Source organism: Agrilus planipennis, unplaced genomic scaffold (genome assembly GCF_000699045.2).
Source record: "Agrilus planipennis isolate EAB-ADULT unplaced genomic scaffold, Apla_2.0 scaffold86, whole genome shotgun sequence".
Taxonomy (NCBI): Eukaryota; Metazoa; Arthropoda; class Insecta; order Coleoptera; family Buprestidae; genus Agrilus; species Agrilus planipennis.
Window position 1 is genome coordinate 343,270 of NW_020438863.1, and position 23,184 is coordinate 366,453.

The 23,184-nt window shown below is 33.6% G+C and overlaps 3 protein-coding genes across 7 annotated transcripts in view; 2 read left to right on the forward strand and 1 right to left on the reverse strand.

Annotated features, from left to right (window-relative positions):
• Window positions 1-21,321, reverse strand: part of LOC108735709 (ankyrin repeat and death domain-containing protein 1A-like) — a 35,068-nt gene extending 13,747 nt beyond the window's left edge. Inside the window, exons 1-3 of one of the 5 annotated variants that reach the window (XM_025974536.1) lie at window positions 21,199-21,321; window positions 965-1,427; window positions 598-696 (exon numbers count right to left, since the gene is read on the reverse strand). In XM_025974536.1, the coding sequence (XP_025830321.1) occupies window positions 598-696; window positions 965-1,153 (288 nt within the window). In that variant the 5' untranslated portion in view covers window positions 1,154-1,427; window positions 21,199-21,321. The remainder of the gene's footprint in view (window positions 1-597; window positions 697-964; window positions 1,428-21,198) is intronic. The other 4 variants (XM_025974537.1, XM_025974545.1, XM_025974539.1 and 1 more) reach the window with 4 other exon arrangements.
• On the forward strand, window positions 1,956-6,393 carry LOC108735711 (regucalcin-like). Its single transcript, XM_018467809.1, has 6 exons — window positions 1,956-2,098; window positions 3,225-3,409; window positions 3,472-3,693; window positions 4,331-4,543; window positions 5,467-5,588; window positions 6,101-6,393. The coding sequence occupies exons 1-6, from the start codon at window positions 2,055-2,057 to the stop codon at window positions 6,353-6,355; spliced, it is 1,041 nt and encodes a 346-aa protein (XP_018323311.1). The 5' UTR covers window positions 1,956-2,054; the 3' UTR covers window positions 6,356-6,393.
• LOC108735710 (regucalcin-like) lies at window positions 8,151-11,434 on the forward strand. Its single transcript, XM_018467808.1, has 6 exons — window positions 8,151-8,497; window positions 8,560-8,729; window positions 9,465-9,686; window positions 9,843-10,055; window positions 10,133-10,254; window positions 11,159-11,434. Exons 1-6 carry the CDS (start codon window positions 8,328-8,330, stop codon window positions 11,405-11,407), a joined length of 1,146 nt encoding a protein of 381 aa, XP_018323310.1. The 5' UTR covers window positions 8,151-8,327; the 3' UTR covers window positions 11,408-11,434.
• Window positions 21,322-23,184: the final 1,863 nt, after the last annotated feature.

The window sequence follows — 23,184 nt, forward strand, 5'->3', positions numbered from 1 at the left end:
TTATATTGTATTGTATTGTGCGCCGTATTTGTAAATGTGTGTGTCGTACCTTCGTTCTGGGAAAGCAGTTAAACAGTTCCAAGAAAAAATAAACGATCCGGATGTTTCTAGAGGGTTCCAGAAAGTAAACAAAAGAGTATTTAAAGGAAGAGACGATCGCCGAGGGGGGAAGAAATAAATTGACCGTTGCAGAAATGAGTCGAGAAATAAATTGACGGTGATAGCAGTGAAATAAATAGCGCAGTGAATAGTGATATATTAATAATTAGTGTCAGTCTTAGAAGTAAATTTTGTTAAACCCAAGAACATTACAATATGTATAAATTAAGTCGCGATGGCTTCAATTCGGACAACTCTTGTAAAAGAACCCACACGTTGTTGACAAGAATTTTGTTTTGTTCTATTGTCTAAAAAGGTAAAAAAACAAAACAAAACTGATTTTATTATCGTACTTTATGCGGTTCCCAATTATGGTTGATTTTGGTTTCTTTGTTCCTCAATAAATATCATCGATAAAGTTTTTTCATTTAACGATAAGTACTTGTACTTGTCATGTAAAGAAATTATTGCTTGAACAATAGCTTTATTTTTTCTTACCTTGTCTCTGGATTCTATATCACAATTAGATGAAATAAGCATTTCCATTATATCTGTGTTTCCCCTGCTCGATGCCCAATGCATAGGAGATCGTCCATACTAATTTAATACTTATTAGATTATTTCTATGTTATTTAATAGACAGATGACAATGAAACTTGAACGATAAAACACGTAATTCTTATAGCATTAAATAATAAGAAACATTATTTATCGTGGTAAAAAATTACTCAAAAAATCCTAGTAATTTCCACGATCTTGCTGCATTAAGTTTTCCAATAAAGGGGACCCAATTGTTAATGTTTAAAAGTGTGCATGCATTTCTATTAGCAACAATGTTTACTAGAAAAATTAATTTACAACTTACATTATTTCTAGAATTGACATCCACCGGTTCTTTTAATATTCTTCGAACGGTTTCGGTGTCATTTTTGATAACAGCTTCGTGAAGGAGCAAATTATTGCGATGGATTTCTTCTCTCCTTTCCAATTCGTCAGGAGTGGAAAGAGAAATTCTAGCCCCGACGGGATGAAAGGTCTCCAAAGTCGTGTTCATTGATAGAAACTTACTTCCCAAATTAACCCATTCAAATAATTTAGACAGATATAGGCACTTATTTTTGCTGTGTGGAAATTGCTGTTGGAAATACGTTCAGTAGTTTGCCAAAGAGCAGAATGTGCATATATAGAATACGTGATGCAAATTTGATTTGAGATAGACGTGAAGTCTGCCGGAAGCTGTCTAACTACGCTGCATTCTTTATTATCAAACAATGCACTTATTTCATACAATATGCGCAACGCCTTCTTTGTATTTTTCCATGTAGTACCTGAAATGGAACGGAAACGTACATTTTTGCTTTTAATACACATTAAGGGACGGTAATGCTTGCTTTATTTTATTTTTTGTACCAAACGAGACAGAACAAATAAATAGTAAATTAATGAAACTAATAGATACATAGATAGTATTTCCTGTTTCTTAATATCGATTGTTCAAGTGGGCACTTCAATTGCATTATCTAACGACAAGAAAACAGTAGAGAGGCGGTGACACAAACGGAATCTCAACAGGTCAATGTAATAATAAAGATTATAACGGAACTGTAAAAATGGTAAAGGTAAGGTACAAGATTCAAAGTGCAGATGTATAACAACGATTCGGTGGTTCGCTTTTTTAAAATTTACCTACCTACTAAAAATTCGCAAGTTGATAGTTGTTTAGTAAGTATCGCGAACATCTTTCAACGACAATGCTTTGTTAAACGTTAAGTTGGTTTTTCGAGTGTTTTGAACAATTAAGATAGATGTAGATAAAAACAGAAACATATATAAATAAACGCACTCTTTATTAAATTTCATATCTGTATTTGTATCTAAAGAATGAAGAAGTGTTAAGGGGAAGAAGAAGCGTGAAACAAAGCAAGTGAAGTTAACTGAAAACATTCATTTTTAAGATGGCTTGTTCGGTTTTCTTGAGTTCATTACTCCTCCTTCTTCTGTAAGTTTAATAAATCAACTTAATTATAATAATTAATGTAAGCATACTATTCAAATTCGAATTTGGTATTACAACTGTAATTTTACGATACATTACTTAAAATGTATTTATTTATTTCGTTATGTTATATTATATATACATATTTTGTAATTTTATGGGTGTCTAGTATATACGAAAATTCCCTTCAAAACTTAACATCTCAAAAAGTTGAATCATTTAACAATTTATTTTGGTTTTTATTAATAGAAACCATTATCCCTTTACGGAGTCACGTAGGTTCATAACGGATACCAATTTTTCTTCTAATTTAAATTACTTACTACCCTATAAAAAGTTCCTGCAGTACAAAAAATTCGATGTTATAGTTATAGAACATAATTGCGAAATTTGCTCTAGTTAGTTTAAATTTCAAATTAATCTACGTCAACAACTGCAATAGCATTTTTTTATTTGATAAGACTACTTATGCAATGCTTATATCATATTTGGAATTATTAGCGATTGAACATAAGCAAACACTTATTGAAATGTTTTACAAAGTTTTAATAAGTATTCGCTTGCAATGTTTTGGATTATTAGGCCATTATCACTATTTATACTACGTTAGTAAGTAGGTCAATAATAAATTAGAAATTTCATAAATTGCTAAAAGTAAATGTACAGTTTATCTCCTATATATGCTCCAATAAAAGCAATCTAGGTCTAATGTTAGATAATACACAGCAAAATTTCGAAAATAGATAACATTTGCAAGTTTACTGTAATGATTACGATGTTATCTACGTTGGACAAACTGGAAGATCCTTTAAAACTATAATTAAAGAACCCATAAAGAATGTAATATGGGATTCTTTCAGCTGTGCTTTGTTAATAAAAATAATGTAATCACAATTTTTGTGAAGATAATTTTAAAATTGTACATAAAACATAAAAATTAAAAAAATTTATAAATCAAATAGCTTTTCTTTAAAACAAAAACGATGTAAGTGTTAAAACATTCTCTTATTTGTAATTGTGCAAATGCAACTTTTTCATTAGCTTCCTAGACCACTAAGATTAACTAATAAGACTAAAAAAATATTTTTTTGCTTATCTTTGTAGTTTTACAAACTAATAATTGTTACAGCCCACTTAGTAACGGTTACGTAGCATATTCAAATAAAAACATAAAAATTTATCGCGTTACTGGTCCCATCGATCATGGCGAAGCTCCCCATTGGGACCCAAAAAGGCAAGCACTTTATTTTGTGGACGCGTTCAATACAGGTATCTATCGATTGAAAGATGGCATCGTGACAACTCAAACAATTGGTGAGCGATTCATATGTTGTGGTTTTAGCAACAAAAGCAATTTTGAGGAACATCTTTTTTAGGTAACGCAGACTTTGTTGGTACAGTAACTCCCGTTGCTGACACAAAATCTAAATTTCTAATAACCTCCGATACAAATGCATGGATTATGGACTGGGACGGGTCGGCTAATAATTCTGCTGTTATAAACTATAGGAGGCCGTTTATCAATGATTTAGAGCCAACAAAACCAAACAATCAAATCAACGACGGGAAAGCTGACACACATGGGCAATTTTGGCTAGGTTTGCATAACGTAGCACTTTATAATAATATAATATACAAAACAAAGAAAATGAACGACTCAATGCAAATATAAGTTTAAAAGTTATCTTTTCTTATAAAACCAACAAATGACATTTCTTCCATGTGGGTTCTTCTAGTCAGAACATTATCTTACTAAGCTGATAAGATTTGAAAAGCGCAGCGGTTCTATAGATAAAAACTAATTAATATAGTAAATTAACATATAAAAAACAACTGATAATGCCCTGCAGATAAGACTGAAACATCGGTTGTTGGTTTTATAAGAATGTTATATATATGTATATATATATATGACACGGGGAAAACTCCGAATTATTAGTCATACCAAAAAATAGCGACGTGGAGAGATGCGACCATTTTAGAATTAAAAAACTTAATTACAATCTACAAAAAAAAAGATGTAGAAAGGGCGGAAGAAATTATAGAGGATAGTCAATTCGGGTTTAGAAGAAACAGGGGAACGCGCAAGATAAAAATAGAGAAAACGATAAAAAAAAGGAGTATACATAGGATTTGAAGATTTTTGAAAAAACGACGAACAACGAAAGTTATTTTATGTCTTTTAAAGAGACCAGATTAAATAAGTTTTCGGATTTCATTTTTGTTTAATTGTAGGTACCCTGACAAGAAATGCAGACGACACTGTTACAACAACAGGGGGCAGTTTGTACATGTTACGCTGCGATGGAACAGCCAAGAAACTTTTCGAAAACACTACAATCAGTAACGGACTTGATTGGAACAGTCATGACACGAAATTCTATTTCATAGACAGCACCAACAGAACAGTCACAGTCTTTGATTACAACCGTGAAGATGGAACACTTAGTACGTAAATGTAAAACACATACAGTACTTTTCAGTTTTAAATGTCGCCGTTATAAGGTGCCATAAAAGACAAACAGCAGTACATTGGATCTCCTCCGCACGCCGCGCCGTCCATAGTTCCAACTCCACGGTGTACTGACGAGATTCAATGAGACTTAAGCACCACTTTATAGCTATCACCCATTCTCCCCTTAGAGACATAACGATTCGCATATATAAAGGCGAAAATTTGTACTTTTAATTGTTTTTGTTTGTTAACTCAGATAAAAGCCTTCGCATATAGCGACGAATAGAGCTTTAGCCTATAATTCCCCTAATGCACCGAATTAAACTTTTATACTTCATTTACTTTCTCTAGCGATGTGCCCCTTCCAAAGTTTTGGGTGCGCGCTGATAAATCGTAGGTAGAGAGAAAAAATCTCATTATACTCTCAATTCTTGTTCATTAAACATACTTTTTCATACAGTACCTGCCAAAAGTTTTGTTCAATCATGAATAATAGTGCGAGTCGAAAACAAGCGTTTAATATGTCTTTAAATATAAATAAACATCTCGTTGATGTTTTCAGTAGTAAATGATACCAATAACAGCACATTTGAACAATGCAATTGTAGTGGATAAAATGGTCAATTTTTCCGTGCAGTACTGTACGGATTATACGCTCCTCACCGGTTAAGAGTTTGGCCGAGAGTTGTCTCCTTTATTTTCTGGACTAGTGCTGTTCTTTTCTACTTTGCGCCGGTCAAACTGAAGGTCACATCGCTACAGAAACTGACCGAAGTATACCACCGATAACGAAATCTGCGCTAGTCTCTCCGATATTGGATTTTATCGATATTGTGCAAATCCTAAATTATAGATCATGAATTCTGTCGAAAAATTAATTTACTTACCCCTAATACTATTACTGTATCTGCGATAGGTAACTGGAAGGAACTATTTAAGCTATCAGATTATCCGTCCTATGCATCCGATGTCATCCCTGATGGAATGGCCGCCGATTCGAATGATAACCTCTGGGTAGCCTTATATAGAGGAGGCGCAGTAAGTACGACTTACAACAAAATTAAATTGATTTTTCTCTATCAACATCATCATCATAAGGTCGTCAGTCCTGACACTGGTTGGACACGTACCTCCACTCTTTCCTATCCTGAGTTAATCTTCGCATTTTCCTAACACCAGAACATGCCACATCCTTAACTATTTGTCAACAGTAATATAATCTAAATGTACCTCTCCTCCTCTTAACTCCTGTTTCTGCCCCTAATATGTCTCCGACTAGACCTTCATATCTGAGAAGGTGTCCTAGGAACCTATCTCGCTTATACGGTACAAAAAAGTCTTCATAGGATACAAACCAACATTTTTTTGTTTGAGAAATAAATATATTTTCAGTTTCGAAAATAATTATCTCACGGTGATCTCGTTGCGTTATTTCCTCGAATACCGTTAATTAAAATTAAATAACAATCACGTTTTCAGCTTAGACAACAACATTTAATTGTAATCCATATTTCGAAGTTGTTCCGTTATTAAAAACCCTTCACGTTTAGGTTATTAATGTGGATTCTCAAACTGGAAACCTTATCCGAGTAATTAAGATGCCGGTGTCGCATGTTACCTCTGTTGCGTTTGGTGGAAAAAATCTTGACATACTTTACGTAACAACGTCTAGGCACGGTTTTAACGAGTCCATGCTCAATCAACAGCCTTCTGCGGGAAGCACGTTCGCTATAGAAGGATTGGGAGTAACTGGAAACAATATGAATGACTATCGATACCAAGGAAACATACAACAGTTTTTTTAGTTAATTTTAATTTAATTTTAATAAAAGCGACTTTTTAATTGTTTTATTCTTGGTGAAAATTACCACATGGTTATACAATGGAAGGGGAGGGGGTGTCGCAGGGTTCTTGCACCTAAAAGCCTTTACCTATTGTGTAACTCTCGCGAATCGTGTGCATTTCCTAAAAAAACAGGACAACCCATATCACTAGTTAATTCCTTTGCCCCTATCTACTCCTGTTTCTGTCTCTAACTATATCATATCTTAGAAGATATCCATAATAGATCTTTATCGATCGACAACGCGTGCTCCCTTCGACGTTCTGCCTTGATTTTTTGACTTTTGGCGGGGTTTTTCCGGAATTCTTCATCTCAGACCACAGCTGATTGGCTAACCTATTTTTAAATAAGCGAAGATGCTTTTTCCTTGCCATAGTATAGTTGGGACGTTTAATATTGGCATTGTCCACAATAAAACTGTTGCATTTACTTTCTTCTTTCAACTTACTAACTAGACTAGAGCGGAACAGAGCGCCTACTTCTATAATGATATTGTAAATAGGTAAATCTAGAAAAGAGATGTCAGGTAGGAATTGCAGCGGACACTAATAAAGAAAAAAAAATAACATTACACCAATCAATGTGTAATAGAAAGAGATGCAGACAAACAGAATTTGAGCATGTTGCCAGTATCGGACTTTAAAGAAAGTTCAACATTCTCAGGAATTTAGAAAAGCAAAGACGTTTGTTTAAAGATATAAATCCAACCAGGCAATTATAAAGCCGACCCTGATCATTTGGGTACGTAAGCAACCTCTAACTGCTGCACTGCTTACTATCACTCGGTTTTCTCTTTTCCTTTTATCTGTACACAGGTGACTACAATCTTCAATTTGTTTTTTTTTTGAAATTTGTAAATGTTCAAAAAGTGCTCAAAATCTTTCAAATTAATTAAATGATATTTCTCTCAATTTATTTAATGTTGTACCTACAAAAAATTAGGTTTTCCTTATTCAATCTTTACGAAGAATTTAGGTTAGGTACCTGTTTAATTACTTTCTGTTTTGAAATAAACCAAAGCTTTTTCAAACTAACAATAAATCATAACCACTACAGGTACTTAATATTTACAGAAAATAAACGTCTAAATTTTTATGTTAGTATTCCTACACGTCCTGGATTATAGTGGATTCAAACTCCAAGATAATTAAATCTGGTTAAACATCTTGCAAATTAAACTTGAACATGCTCGAAATAGAGCAACCTGTTACAAAATTGAATCATAAAACTAGTATGACAGCACAAACCATTAAGCTTTAATGAATACTAAAACAGTAAAAGTCAAAGAAACACTTAAAAATAACGTGTTTCTAGGGCTTCATTATTAATCATGTATTACATCTAATATGAGAACAAATTGGACATAAATTGGAGAAACTGGACATAAAAGAGGCTAAAGCAGTTGACATGTAAAATACCGTATCAATTTCAGAGAGTAACTTGCCTATTACCTGAAAAAGGCTTGTTCAAATTATAAAAATTATTTGTCATTATAAGTGAAATGTTTCGCGTTTTGTCTATATATCGGCGACATTAATGTCAATCTAATCCTTTCGGTGACGAAATGTTTTAGTATAAAGGAAAACTGTGTCCTCGTTTTGGTAGAAAAAATATACGTAAACGAATTACTAATANTTCTATCCCTACTGTTGTAATATATACCTGGACAGCAATAAATAATAACAATTAATCTGATTCAATCAAAAGGTCTTTCAAGTTGATGGTAAGAAAAAGGCTTGTTCAAATTATAAAAATTATTTGTCATTATAAGTGAAATGTTTCGCGTTTTGTCTATATATCGCCGACATTAATGTCAATCTAATCCTTTCGGTGACGAAATGTTTTAGTATAAAGGAAAACTGTGTCCTCGTTTTGGTAGAAAAAATATACGTAAACGAATTACTAATATATGTATGTCATAGTCTGACAAATACATGACACATGTCGTATACAAAAAGAGACAAGGGTGTATAAAATATAATATGATAAGTCTTAAAGGACTTGTGTGTATTGTATTGTGTAAGTGCTATTGTAATATTTTTACCACAAGGCTCCTAGAAAATTGTAGAAAACCGTTACCAATGTCTTGTGAGTGTCGAGAAAAGTAATGAAACGAATTAATTTAATATAATATACGACAATTAAATGCTTTGTTGTTGAATGCAGGGCCCTACCGTCCAGCGATAGTGTTTACAAAATAGTTCCTGTGACAGCAGCGACATGGCACGCCGAGGGACCACATTGGGATCCGAGAAAGCAGGCTCTTTATTATGTTAATACGTTTTCCCCGACAGTTTTTCGACTCAAAGATGGAATTCTGACCCATCAACAAATCGGTAAAGTAGCGAAATGAATTAATGTCAAAAAGTGTAAAATCGAATATCTGTCGATATCACACAGGGACTGAAGTTTCCGAATCTGAAGCTCTAAAATTAGATTTTCACGAACTTATTACATATATATATATATAAAACGTTAAACTTTGCTGATGAAACGTTTAGAAATAAAGTTGGAGACCTTTCCCTTAACTTTAATTAGGAAATATAACAGCGAAGAAATACTTGCTTTGAGCTCAACTAAAAGTAATTTGATAATTTATGATGCTACTTTTGTTTTCCTTATATAATTCAGAGTATCTAACGTTCTCTTTAATTAGTACTACCTTAATTTATAAAGAAGTAGTAACTAACCGCAAGCTCTAGAAGTTATAATAGACTAAAAACCCGAAGCTTAGCATTATAATTTCGGAAACAACACAAGCAAAAGAGACTTGGTTAATTATTAACTAGTAATAAGCACTTAAACCTTTTCTTTTTCTTCAAATCTGCCGCTTGAAATAACAGAACTATTATAATAGATAATAAATTGTTCAATTGAAATACAATTTAATAATCACTCAATATTTTAAAATTCTCGAGGTATACGTTTTTTTTTTTTTAATAATAATAAAAAAGGCTTATTGGAGCATCTAAACCAAACAAGTATTCATACAAAATAAGAAGAAAAGGTCTTCGACAATGGGCCGCTGTAATCTGCACATTTTAATCATTGAAATGGAAGGACTTTTTTAGGAAAAGCACACTCAATTGGTACCGTTACTCCAATTGATGGCACAGAAAATAAATTTCTTATAACCTGTGACAAAGCAGTGTGGGTTTTGACCTGGGATGGAGAAACAAATAATTCAGGATTTGTCGATTATTCAGAATCAATTATTGACGATTTAGAACCGGATAAACCACGCAATCAAGCTAATGATGGAAAGGCAGACAGTCTAGGGCGACTCTGGCTTGGTATTTATCAATAAATAATTTTCTTTCAGTAGAAAACTACAGAATATCCACATCTGACTGACCTTTGCTATTATTTTTCAAACAAATAAGAATATGTAAAATGAATAAGTCGAAGATTTAAAAAATAAAGGTTATTGGCATATTCTTTTTTTGTAGGGACTCTTACCAGAAACTTAGACCTTACAGTAACTGAGCCAGGGGGTAGTTTGTTTATTATTGATGAAAACGGGGCGGCAAAAGTACTATTGGATAGTCTGACCATAAGTAATGGTATTGCATGGAGTAAAGACGAAAAGAGATTCTTTTTTGTTGATAGCGCTGTAAAAGATATCAAAGTGTTTGATTGTAACGTTCAAAATGGGACTATAAGTAAGCTTTATCGAGAATGGTTCTGAAGAACTTCATTTTTTTTTCAGTTTTACTGATAAGCAATTTTATTGTTCTAGGTAATCCGAAAATACTTTTCCAATTAGATAATTTGTCAGATATCTCGCCGTCCGGAATTATTGATGGAATCACAATTGATTCTAATGATAACCTTTGGATCGCGATATACAGGGGTGGATTGGTAAATTAATCTTATTATATACCTCATCATTTAATCTTATTATATACCTCATCATCATAAGTTTCGTCAGTCCCAAGACTTGTTGGACACGCACCTCCACTCTTTATTATCCTCAACTAATCATCGCATTTCCCATAAGTATTTGCGAATAGTAATATCTTATCTAGGTCTACCGCTTCTCTTAACTCCTGTTTCTGCTTCTAATATGTCTCTGACTAGCCCTTCATACCTGAGAAGGTGTCCTATCAACCTATCTCCCCTACATCCTACTGACTTCCATAGAGTCCTATGTTCTCCTATTCTTTATAATATATTTTCATTTTTAATCTTCTCTATCCACATCGTTCACCTGTCACACCACATTTTAAACGTTTCTAACCTTTTATTTTCCACCTCGCCCATCATCCAAGTTTCGCACCCGTACAGCGCCGCGCTCCAAGCATACACCTTTAACAATCTTTTTTGGATTTCTAAATTAACTGTTTGCAAACATAGAAATGGCTTCTTTTTATTGAAGGCGATTTGACTGCGCTATCCTCTGCTTTATATCCCTACTACTCCTTCCGTCCTGACTTATCTGACTTCCCATATACCTAAAATCAGCCACTTCTTCTAATTTCTCGTCTCCTATAATTATATTCGCTCTTTCCCTACTTTTTCTTCCCTTGCATACCAGTATTTATCTTTTACTTTTATTTATTGTCATACAAGGGTTATTGACAAAGCAGTCCATTTTATTTAAAAGCTATCTCTAATTTCTCCATGGTAGATGCTATTACTGCTATAGGTATCATCTTTAAATCTAAGCATACTAATTTTTTGTCCCTGTATATTCTATCCCTACTGTTGTAATATATACCTGGACAGCAATAAATAATAACAATTAATCTGATTCAATCAAAAGGTCTTTCAAGTTGATGGTAAGAATGGGGCAGTATTAAAAAAAATTGAAATGCCAGTTTCTGGGGTCACTTCTCTAGCTTTTGGTGGTCCAAACTTCGACGTACTGTATGCCACAACATCCAGACATGGATTATCGAAGGAAGCGTTAGAAAAACAGCCAGAATCTGGTAAAGTATTCGCTATAACTGGGCTGGGAGTTAAGGGTACTCCTATGAATAACTATGCACTTAAAGGAAAATGTAGTAAATAAATATACAAGTGAGAAACAGGGTAGCAGTATTATTCCTTTAGTCTTTGCAAGGTCGTCGGTCAGTACCTATATAAACTACATAGTTGGGACGTTCAAAATTGGCATAATCCGCAATAAAACTGTTATATTTACTTTCTTCTTTCAACATACTAACTAGACTAGAGCGGTTGCTAACAGAACGCCTAGTTTTACTCATGACAGATGTTATGGGGAATCTCGCAAATATAGAAGAGAGATGTCAGGTAGAAATTGCAGCGGACACTAATAAAGAAAAAGGAAAACATTACACCAATTGATGTGTAACAAGCAGAATTTTGGTAAATTAAGACGCTTGTTTAGAGACATAATTCCAGCCATGCAGAGTTACAATAGAAAATATATTTATGTAGAAAAACGCTTGCATGTTAATTCAGACAGACCTATCTTTCATTTCAGTTGTCACTTTACTTTCAACAAAAGCCATCAGTCAATTAGCATTGGAAAACAATCATTAAAAATGTTAATGATGCAAATGTGACTGACAGGTATGTATACACATAAACACCTACCGTGGTCACCTATTTTTCATTAGCAACCATCATTACCATTACAAACCTGAAGCCAAATTGAAATGGAACTTTAAACGCTCCTGTCAAATTATTGAAAAGTAAACTCAAACAAAATGGCTTAACCGTTTGTGGCAAATATCCAGATAAAGTGCGGTGTAGGTAGGTAGCACATGTTAAGCTACCAAAAAAAAATCCATTACATGCTTGCAAATAAATAGGTAAACAAACTAGTGGTGTTGATTGGGTTTATTTGTTTGTATTTCTTTGCATATTTGGATGAATTTAGTATTTCATCTAGTTTTTGTCTGTCTTGTTCTTTTTCAATTTTCTCTGTTTCTCCCGCATGTCGCTGTTATTCTCCATAAGTGGATTATAGTACAGTCTATTTCAATTTGTTAGAATTGTGACCTCGAAGAAATCTGCGCGAAGATAGAAAGAATACACACTAGGCGTGAGTAAGACAGAAATAGAACAAGCTTGAACGAGCAGAGCTCTCGATGGGCGGTCTTAGAAGATCGGCTAGAACTGTACAGTACTAGACGAAAATGTTTAGCAATTTCTTAAAACAAAAATTTTTATAAATTAACAATAGAAAACAAAGAAAAAGTTTTATAGGTGTGTAGAACGTTATGTTAATTCACCTGTTATTATTTTTGGCTAAATATGCTTTTAAATAAAGCATATTCTTAAATTCTTCCTAAATTTCTTAAGGAAACAGTTTAAATAATTTTGCAAATGGTACTATACACTTTTGTCTAGTTCTCGCTCGATGATCAGTAGAGAAATGAGCTTCGCAGACAAATATGATTGAATTTGGAATTATGCTACCGCGCATCCTACTAAAAGGAAGGGGCATATTTCTAACTTCTTGAAACGAACAGTAGTCAGGTGTCCATTTCTTTTCTAGAAAGTAATTCCTCCTCTCTATCTTCCACACCCTGTTTATATGTACGAAACTTTGAATTCCACAATTGTCTGAAGAAATCCCACTGGTTTGGAAGGTAAATAAAAACAAGTAGCGCTGATTTTTACAAAATGCAATTAATTATTGCGATGCACCTACTTTTCTAAAGACATAAAAAGGGAAATATTCGCGTTTTGCTTTTGGCCAAAGTGCTAGTTCAATTTCAAGAAACGGACGTCAAAATATTTGTGTCAATGGTTTGGAACGAGGCAAAACACAGACAAGATAGTTGTTGTGGTGTTTGTGTTTGCGTAGAGGTACAATGTATTATCCGCGCTAGAAATAGCCGCGTATACAATACTCGAAAAAACTTATTCTTACGAATTTCTGACTTAAATATGTGTCCTGTTAGCAGTATAAATAACCGTGGATAAGCACAAGTACAAACGCGATTTGAATAATCTCAAAATTAGTTGGCAAGGTGCGACTTCAATATCAAAGAAGGGATTTAAAATTGGCACCTATGTGTAATTTCGTAACTGTTCAGTTTCATGTATGAAAGAAAATTTATTGGGGATAATATACGTAAACCAATATGAGGTAAAAGTTGTTTATTTTGTAACAACTACTGCTAACGTTTCGCTCTAAATTATGAGACTTTATCAGACGAAAAATCATTATTATTTTCCTGGTCTTCTCAGTTTTCACTGGTCACTTTGAGCAAGTGAAGAGGGGGTAATGCCAAAGAATATCACTCACATCTTTTATTATTATTATTATTATTAACTAGCCTCAATGTTACATAACATAATTTAGGGCAAAACGTTGGCAGAAGTTTTAAGAAAATAAGCAGCTTCTGTCTCATTATGGTTTAGATTGCTTTTATTCATATAACAAGGGATGAATTGAATTGAAAACTATAGCTGTGATCAGCCTGCTCCGCTAACTGTAACTCTAATTTTTTAAAATGCCGAAATAAATGTTTGAATAGTTACATCAAAGATCAAATGCAAACACTTTGACATTTTTCGAAGTTTTTTATATGAAATATTAATATGAAAATTCATTTGTCGAATTTTTTATCCACTACAAACTACTTTAGGTTAATGAGGGAAAATTGTTGTAATTACAACAACAGTGGGTAAAAATTCAACAAATGAATTTTCATATTAATATTTCAGATCAAATGCAAAATTTAAAGTAAATCTGACCATAAACAAAAATATCCCATACAAATTCTGTCATCCCTTTTCGCCTTTATAGGAATTGTTTTCGGAAATATCCTCCCTTATTCCTTGTAAGGAAACCTCTGTCCAATATTTCAGCTAGCTAGGCACAAGCCTTTAGCCTGAACGTTGACAGTCAGTAAGTCAGTGAGTCAGGACTTTCCCTTTTATTAGTAAATTAAGATAAATACAATAACAGCAATGTACTGGTAAATGATCAATTAATAATAATTAACGAACAATTCATCCTTACTCATCCGAATTCTTATGTCAAAATTATTTTTGAAATTCTGATATATACGAACGATTTCAAAATTAGGCCTTGTAAATGACTTGATTGTGTTTTACAGGATATGTTCTTTGTTGCTCGCTGAAGATAAGATTTTGTTTGAACAGGTCATCATATCTATCTTTCGTACGTATCCTTTCATTGATATAAAAGGACAAGTGGACAGAAAATAACATTATAAGAGACTGGAGATAACCTTATTTGAAAAGTAGTAAAAAATTTATAGATTCTTTAACAGATTTCTAACGTAAATGGTGGGTATACTTTTTGATAACGTATTAAATTTGAATTACATATAATGATTAAGGAAATAATTCAGGTGCATATATAAAATAAATAACAATTTTAAAGTCAAGTAACTCGAATCTCACATTAATAGGTACACCTTTAACAATTTTTATTGGTTTAGTAGCCATAGTCACAATATGTGTACACCATGATAGGTATGATTATCTGAAGCATTTACCTAAAACATTAATTTACATAGACCATTTGATTACAACTGTAGGTACGAGACAATTATCGTCCTACCAAATGTTATTAATGATAATGATCATTCACACTTCGGACAACTTCCCCCGCTACTTATCGCTCTAAAAAAGTTTCCCTGATGACTAAAATTTGCACGCCAAATTAATAACGCTTGCAAGCAAAATGTATTTTTGGATCCATTTGTCCAAAATAGCCTTTTGAATAAATCTTAATTGATCCTAAACTCTCAGCACTGGACGTATATAAGAATTTTTTTCGGAGTTAGGTACTTCTTATAGGTAACTACAATTATGCAATTGATTGAAGAGGTCCATGAGAAAAAGAAAAAGAAAATTCATCTAATTTTTAAAACTATATTTACAATTTATCCTACTAGCCCGTTGCTTCGTAAGCGAAAATAATAAAAATTATAATTTGGACCTGAATTTGTAAAAATAAAATGCCACCAGAAATAAATTTACTAGATATTACAAATTTAATTGTAATAATTAAAAAACTTGAGATAATTTCTCCAAACATCCTGCCGAAAACTATACGAAAAATATCCTTCTGAGTGGTAACTCATCATCATAAGGTCGTCAGTCCTAAGACTGGTTGGATACGCACCTCCACTCGTTCTTAATCCTAAGATAATCTCCGCATTTCCCTAAAACTAGGACAACCCATATCCTTAACTATTTATGGACAGTAATCTCGTCTACCTCTACCCCTGCTAACTCCTGTTTCTGCCTCTAATATGTCTCTGACTAGACCTTCATGCCTGAGAAGGTGTCCTACCAACCTATCTCGTCTATTTCTTATTGACTTCCATAAAGTCCTCTGTTCTCCTATTCTTTCTAATACCTCTTCATTTCTAACCTTTTCTACCCACGTTATCCTCATCATCCGCCTATAACAATACATTTCCAACTCTTCTAACATTTTCTTTTCCGCCGCACCCACTGTCCATGTTTCGCACCCGTACAGCGCCATGCTCCAAACATACACCTTTAACAACCTTTTTCGAATTTCTAAATTAATCGTTTGCGAACATAGAAGTGACTTCTTTTTATTAAAGGCGACACGACCCTGCGCTATCCTCTGCTTTATATCCCTACTACTCCTTCCGTCCTGACTTATCTGACTTCCTAACTACACGAAAAGAAAACTGCACTCTATTTTACTGGCCCAATTAGGCATGATATTGCGGCATCCCTACCCAGTAGATTACCTACACTTCACTGCCCGTATTGGGAAATCTGGAGCTAACTTTACGTTTTCCACGCCTGATTTAACTTGATGATCTGTATAAAACTTCTTGCGTTTTACTTGCTTAAGTATTATTGTTATTGTTATTTTGTTTTTCTTTTTCGGAAAATTAGGTGCTACTTTTATTCAGAGCGATGCTCCTGCCTTATACTGAAGTATCCAATTTCATCATGTTATGAAGCAAAAGTGCGTTCCGACGTTCCTTCTTAAAAATAAACGTAAAATTATATACCTCGCCGAAAAATAAATATCGTAGGTAACGCAGAAGGAAGATAAACATCGGGTAAACTCTCGCAAGCAAATATAGTAACATAACCCAAAATGAATATTACATGTAAGTGGTTTATTCTCTACACCCTATAGCATTACGTCAGTCAAGTTATCATCCTTATTACAAATTAAAGGTTCAGCTCCTGCGTAAAAAAGGGAGGTTTATGGACTGAAAGCATTCTCAAATTTAATCAGTAACCATGGAACACAAAAAAAGTAGGGAAAAAGAGAGGTGACATAGCAGGAATCTTTATGAAAGGCGAGTTAGGAGCTACTGGCAACAGAAAAAGGAGTAAAAAGGAAGACACAGGAAAACTTATGGAAGCCATTAAGGAAATAGAAAGATGGCATACTATGAAGGGTAAGTTAAGCACATACCACAAGCAGAAAAATGAGTAAGGGGCACAGGATGTCAATATGGGAATTGGGAGTTGACATAGTAGAAGACCTTCATAAAGAACTAGTTAGACGCTTAGCAAAAGCATAAAAAGGTTAAAAAGGGACAAAGAAAGACTTAGAACACTTCCATGAAGGGAGAGCTAGTGACATACTAGAAATGGAAAAAGGAATAAAAGAGGCCCAAGAAGACTCGAGAAAACACTAAAGGAATGGACAGCTTATATGGTAGGGCACTTTCATTAAGATCTAATTAAAGACATAGTAGAAGCATAAAAAAAGTAAAAAGGGGTAGAGGAATACTTAAGGATGTCAGTAACGAAAATAAAAGACGACACGGTAGGACATTTTCATGAAGGGAGAGTTAGGGACGAGTTAGTTAAAGGGACAGAGGACAACCTAGGAAGTCAGTAAGGAAAAGGAAAAATAGGATGGTAGAATACCTTCATGAAGAACAAGTTAGATACACACTAGAAGAAGAAACAGGGATATATATTAAGTCATCATCATCATAAGGCCGTCAGTCCTAAGACTGGTTGGACACGTACCTCCACTTTTTCCTATCCTGAGCTAAACTTCGCTTATCCCTAAAACTAGAACAGCCCACATCCTTAACTATTTGCGAACAGTAATCTAATACAGGTCTACCTCTACCCCTCCTAACTCCTGTTTCTGCCTCTAATATGTCTCTGACTAGACCTTCATGTCTAAATAGGTATCCTACCAAACTATCTCACCTATTTTTTATTGACTTCCATAGAGTCTTCTGTTCTCTTATTCTTTCTAATACCTCATGCTCGCAAAAGGTAAAGGGTATGGGAAGTTTCCGAGATATATCACTATACCTACAAATAGACAATGGACAATTCGGTTTACAAGAAAACTATAACGAAAATTCTGCACAATTTCCAAAAATTAATTTCACAAGCTTTTCATTTTATCGTAGTTGTACTCGACTGTGGCACAAAACTAAACCGACCCCTGTGATTTAATAATTCCCCTACAGATATATCCCTATGAAGGTTCCTTTTTGATATTGAACGGTTGGTAGTTTTTTGGCAAAACGTTAGGGTTGCCGCTACGTTTGAAAAAGTGAAAGAAGTTTGTTTATGACGAAAATGATAACGTTATTTTTAACATTCTACCTACTTCGATTAAAAACGAAACGAGCAACTATTTAAAGTGCTCGTTCACAATGAATCTACCACGATACCAGTTGATTAATGATTCTCAACGACCAGAAAATAAAATAATTGTAACACATTTTTTGGCAACACCACCGCAGAGTGATTATTTTGTTTTCAAAAATAATTCAACGGGCGTATTTTTAGTGAAACACCACTGGGTCAAAATTGACCTAGAAATTATATTCTACGGGGAGTACGCTAAAAGCGGGACTGATAATGATCTACATTTAAGATCAAAAGAACAGCTGAACGTTGGATATTTTTTAAATAAACGTGTTTGAAAATTCTTAATGACCGGCGCGCGCTTTTTAGACAAACGGAGTACTAATTTATCGTGGGGTTATAATGAAAGTAAAAGTGACTTTTACAGTTCATTAAGAACAGAGTTAGATGAGTTTACGTAGTCGATTTGTGACATGTAACAGACAATGATTAAATGTAAATTTTCTACAAATAATTTTGAATGGATAACTAATGACACTCAAAGACAAATGTACAATTTTTTTGAGAGAGCCCAACAAATCCTCTTTAATACGTTCGAAGTTTGTTTTGGTAAGAGGGTTATCGGTATTTAGCAGTTTAGATAGCTAAGGTTAGAAATAAATAGGTATTAGGAATAAGAGAACAGAGGACTCTATGGAAGTTAATAAGAAATAGGCGAGATAGGTTGGTAGGATACCTTCTTAGGTATGAACGGCTAGAGAGAGACATATTAGAGGCAGAAACAGGAGTTAAGAGGAGTGCATGCAGAAAAGTAAATTTTAATAACAACGCACAAATTACAATTTTCGATTGTAAATGGCTGAATTTGTTGTGGAAATAGTAGAATTTATAAAGTAACTTGTAATAATTTCAATTTTGACGTTTTCTTTTTTAATTATTTTATTTTACAAATTCTGATCCAAATTGTAATTTTTATTATTTTCGCTTACTAAGCAACGGGATAATAGGATAAATTGTAAATATCGGTTTAATATTTAAGTGAATTTTCCGTTTTCATTTTCTCCGTGTAGACGTAGACCTAGATAAGATTACTGTTCGCAAATGTTAAGGGAAATGCGAAGATTAGTTAGATTAACCTGTAATTTTCATTTTTACAAGAAATACATAACTGGACGAGGCTGGGGACCACTTGTGGGACTCCATTAATCGGGGGCCCAATGCAAAGTGCATCGTTTGCATCATCTTAAATCTGCCTTTGATGATGCCATATGAAAAGTCTTACTATCTTACTCAACAATCGCCGTCAGTCGGACCCGATTACTGTATCGTATCGTATAATCCATTAAAAAAAATACTACAATGGGATAACTCAACCTAACACGACTACTATGAAAACTAAGCCATTGCAGTTTGCATCTAGTATCTTCGAAACACAAAATAGGTTAAGAACAATCCAAAGACAAATACTATTTAAAATAGCAAGCCAAAGAATTCATATTTGTTTAAATAAATCTTTGGAAATGAATGTTATGTAAGTAAGGAGGTATGTATAGTTGGGACGTTCAAAATTGGCATAGTCCACAATAAACCTGTCGCATTTACTTTCTTCCTTCAACTTACTAACTAGACTAGAGCGATTGCTGACAGAACGCAGACATTATAGAGAATATCGTAAACATTGAAAAGAAATGCCACGTAAGAATTGCAGCGGACACTAGTAAAGAAAAAGGAATAACATTACACCAATTGATGTGTAAAAGAAAGAGATGCAAGCAGTCAGAATTTGAGCATATTGCCAGCATCAGACTTTAATGAAAGTTCAACATTCTCAGGAATTTAGGAAAGTCAAGACACTTGTTTAAACATGCAAATCAAACCAGGCAGTTATAAACCCGACCCTGATCTATTGCGCACCTAAGTAACCTCTAACCTCTGTTATTCGGTTATCCCTTTTCACTTTGTCTTTACTACGCTTTTCCTAACTTAACAAGGGCGTGTTCAAACCGCAGCAAATAACTACAGTCCCATGTGGAACTAAGGGAAAAGGTACGTCGATTCTCACAGATAATTTATTACAGACTTTGCCAAGTTTGATCGTGTCAACTATACCTAACAATTTTCTGGTCGCTGAACACGGTATGTACGCATTCAGCCCGTTCTTGAATAAAATTGTTGGAGCGTCTGTTAATCTAAGTCAGTTAAATTTCATGGAGGAAGATTATCGTAAACAACAATGTAAGCAGTTTAACTTTATGGAAGCACCACCTGCGTTTACTGAATCTATTACTCCTTCAATTGAAACTTATACGTATATCCCTTCGGCTATAACTCTGACAATACGTAAAGGTACACAAATCGATGGTAATAAAATGGATAATGGTTTCAAAGTTGTATAGCTACCTACATAATTTAACTATATTGCTAAAAAATTTTGATCTAACATGAAATAGATGATACGATGATTTCAGACAAGAAATTTGTTAAAAGGCTTAACATAAATTTGGACTATAGGTACCTACAATATTTATAAATGTCCTGTAACATATTTAACTTGTTGCATTAAATAACAACAAAATGACAACAGACACAAAGCAAACAAAATCACAAATCACTAGATTTTTACCCAAAGTTATATTACGTTTTTGGAAATTTCGAACAATTACAAAGTAATGTCTTTTATTTACTAAAACGTCTAATACACAACTCAGTTTAAGGAACAGCGTCATCCCCCGTTTTCTTAATTTGGTCATTTAAAAAAGTATAAAACTCCAATCTTGTGCTTGACATCAATCAACTTTATTTTAAAAGTGGTTACGGATATAAAATCATCGCCAAGCTATCAATTTGACTGCGGAGAAAATTACTATGAGCAAATTTTATCTTGGCAAACGTTTGCAATATGTAGCAATAAAATTAAATGATAGTGTATCAAAATTTACTGAATTAAAATAAAATCAAATGTAAAGTTACGTATGAAGTATCTTACCTATCACCCCTTCATTTTTCTTTTTTCAAAAATAACTACGGTTCTTACAGCTCGTCAAATTAAAAAGAGAATTTTTACAATTACGTTAACTGCTAATTACCTTGTGCAAATTGCAAAAACAGTCGATTCCAAAAAGATATTAAAAAAAGCAATTTTCTTTTCAATAAGTCTAGCGCCAACATTAAAAACAAATATTAAATAATTGTTTATTTAATGAGGCACTTAAAAAGTCCAAATATAAAAACTTTTTGTTTAATAACTCAACTTAAAAAGGCGCAAATTATTTTCACATGGTTTGTTACCTTTGTCAGTTGCTGTTTACGAAAAACCGTAGGATGTCGTGCACGTATCAGCGTCAACCAAATAACACTCTCTAGACGGCGTCAAAGACTAAACACAAGCGTCGCGACGCTGGTATCGTCCAACCGCGTGGTCCATCGACCTGCACCTCTTACTCACGCATGCTCAACGCTGTTTTTAATTTATTTGCAAAACCACCACCGCTATCACACCCCCTTAAATTTTGCGACAGGCATCGTATGATAGTTGTACGGGTATCAAAAGAGAACGGAAAATAATTTATCAATTTCCAACAACAATTTGCTAGATTAAACCGTGTTTCCTTAGACTAACTCGTGAGCTCTATGAATAATTACTACTACTAATAATAATAATTTTAATAAAATACGCGGATAAATAAACGAAAAATTAACAAAATCAAACTTTTCCCAATTGAGTTGTGCTTGTGTTAGAGAAAATTCGAGTTAAAGTGAATTTTTGTTTTAACGTCAATTTTTGTTTCGATGTATGTTACTATTGTTATGTCTACCTCTAATAAAACCGGAACAATCACAGACCACAATATAAAGTACTTCGCGTGTGTTGTCTTTCCTTACCTTAACCTTATTATTCCAACCTAAGCGTTTGTTTTTACTGTTTTCCTTATCATAATAGTGATTTTGATTAAAATCATAAGGTCGTCAATCCCAAGACTGGTTGGACACGCAGCTCCACTCTTTCCTATCCTGAGCTAATCTTCGCATTTCCCTAAAACAAAAACAACCCACATCCTTAACTATTTGATTTCAAAGCAAATGGTAACGTCAAAATAATTTTATCAANGGGTAAGTTGCAAAAATTTTATAAAGTACCAACAATATTTTTTACCTGCGACTAGACGAGGTAGATAAGGGTATCTTTCTCTTCATTGTGGTAGGAATAAATCATTATTATCATAATCATCATAAGGTCGTCAGTCCTAAGACTGGTTGGACACGCAGCTCCACTCTTTCCTATCCTGAGCTAATCTTCGCATTTCCCTAAAACAAAAACAACCCACATCCTTAACTATTTGATTTCAAAGCAAATGGTAACGTCAAAATAATTTTATCAAATCCAAATTCTTAGAATGCACAAAATTGGATTTCATAAAATTATATTGATTGGACTGGAAGTCAAAATGGTCACATTTACTTCCATATCGATACTTGTACTACCTCTTTTAAATTTAAAAATGTCGAAAATTTTGATTACTGTATTTTCCCAGCCACCACAAAAGCTACTCATTTTAATGGATTAAAACGATAGGTAGATAAAAATATCCTAATGTGCACTGTACTGCAACGTTGTTTAATTTTCTTTTTATCTAAAAGTGCATTGAAATATTTGCCTTACCTGTAAATTATTGAAAAAGATTTTCTAAATAAATAAAACACATTTCAAATTATCAGAAAGTGGTTTTGATAATAATCAACAAACTAAATTAAGTCAGTTAATATGTACTTGGTATTCATTTTCTGGATAAAGTTGATATAAAATGTAAATACAGGTCTGACGAAGGAAGCTGGCGAGCGATCGGGCAGGTACTTGCCCATTTATGACCTATTTGGGTAAGTCACTCGGAACCGATACACAAATAAGCTTTCAATAGGCGTAAATTGTAGTATTAATACAGATGGGACAGTAGCGTACTAGAAAATAATGTAAAAACATGACTTATCAAAAAGAAAAAATTAAGCTATTGCTTTTGTTTTATAATTGGTTTTCACATTCACTCTCATCATGGGAATCTCTATCACTGTCACCAACATCAACAATTAGTTCTTCTGTTTGTCTGTCTATTACTTGCTCACTGAACCCTATTTTTAAATATTTAATCTACGCCCCAGATAGAAATACTGAAGAAAGAGGGCTGCAATCGTTATACCTAAAACTGCCTACTTTTGCCACCGCACATCCACGCCATTTTAAAATTTCCGCAGCTTCCAGCGTAGGGCCTGTACATATTT

Excerpts from the sequence above, each read along its gene's own strand:
- LOC108735710 (XM_018467808.1), top strand. The coding sequence starts at position 8,328 with ATGACACATGTCGTATACAAAAAGAGACAAGGGTGTATAAAATATAAT. Across the intron at positions 9,687-9,842 it reads TCTAGGGCGACTCTGGCTTG|GGACTCTTACCAGAAACTTA; the intron begins GTATTTATCAAT and ends CTTTTTTTGTAG. Across the intron at positions 10,056-10,132 it reads CGTTCAAAATGGGACTATAA|GTAATCCGAAAATACTTTTC; the intron begins GTAAGCTTTATC and ends TTATTGTTCTAG.
- LOC108735711 (XM_018467809.1), top strand. The coding sequence starts at position 2,055 with ATGGCTTGTTCGGTTTTCTTGAGTTCATTACTCCTCCTTCTTCT. Across the intron at positions 3,410-3,471 it reads CGTGACAACTCAAACAATTG|GTAACGCAGACTTTGTTGGT; the intron begins GTGAGCGATTCA and ends CATCTTTTTTAG. Across the intron at positions 3,694-4,330 it reads ACATGGGCAATTTTGGCTAG|GTACCCTGACAAGAAATGCA; the intron begins GTTTGCATAACG and ends GTTTAATTGTAG.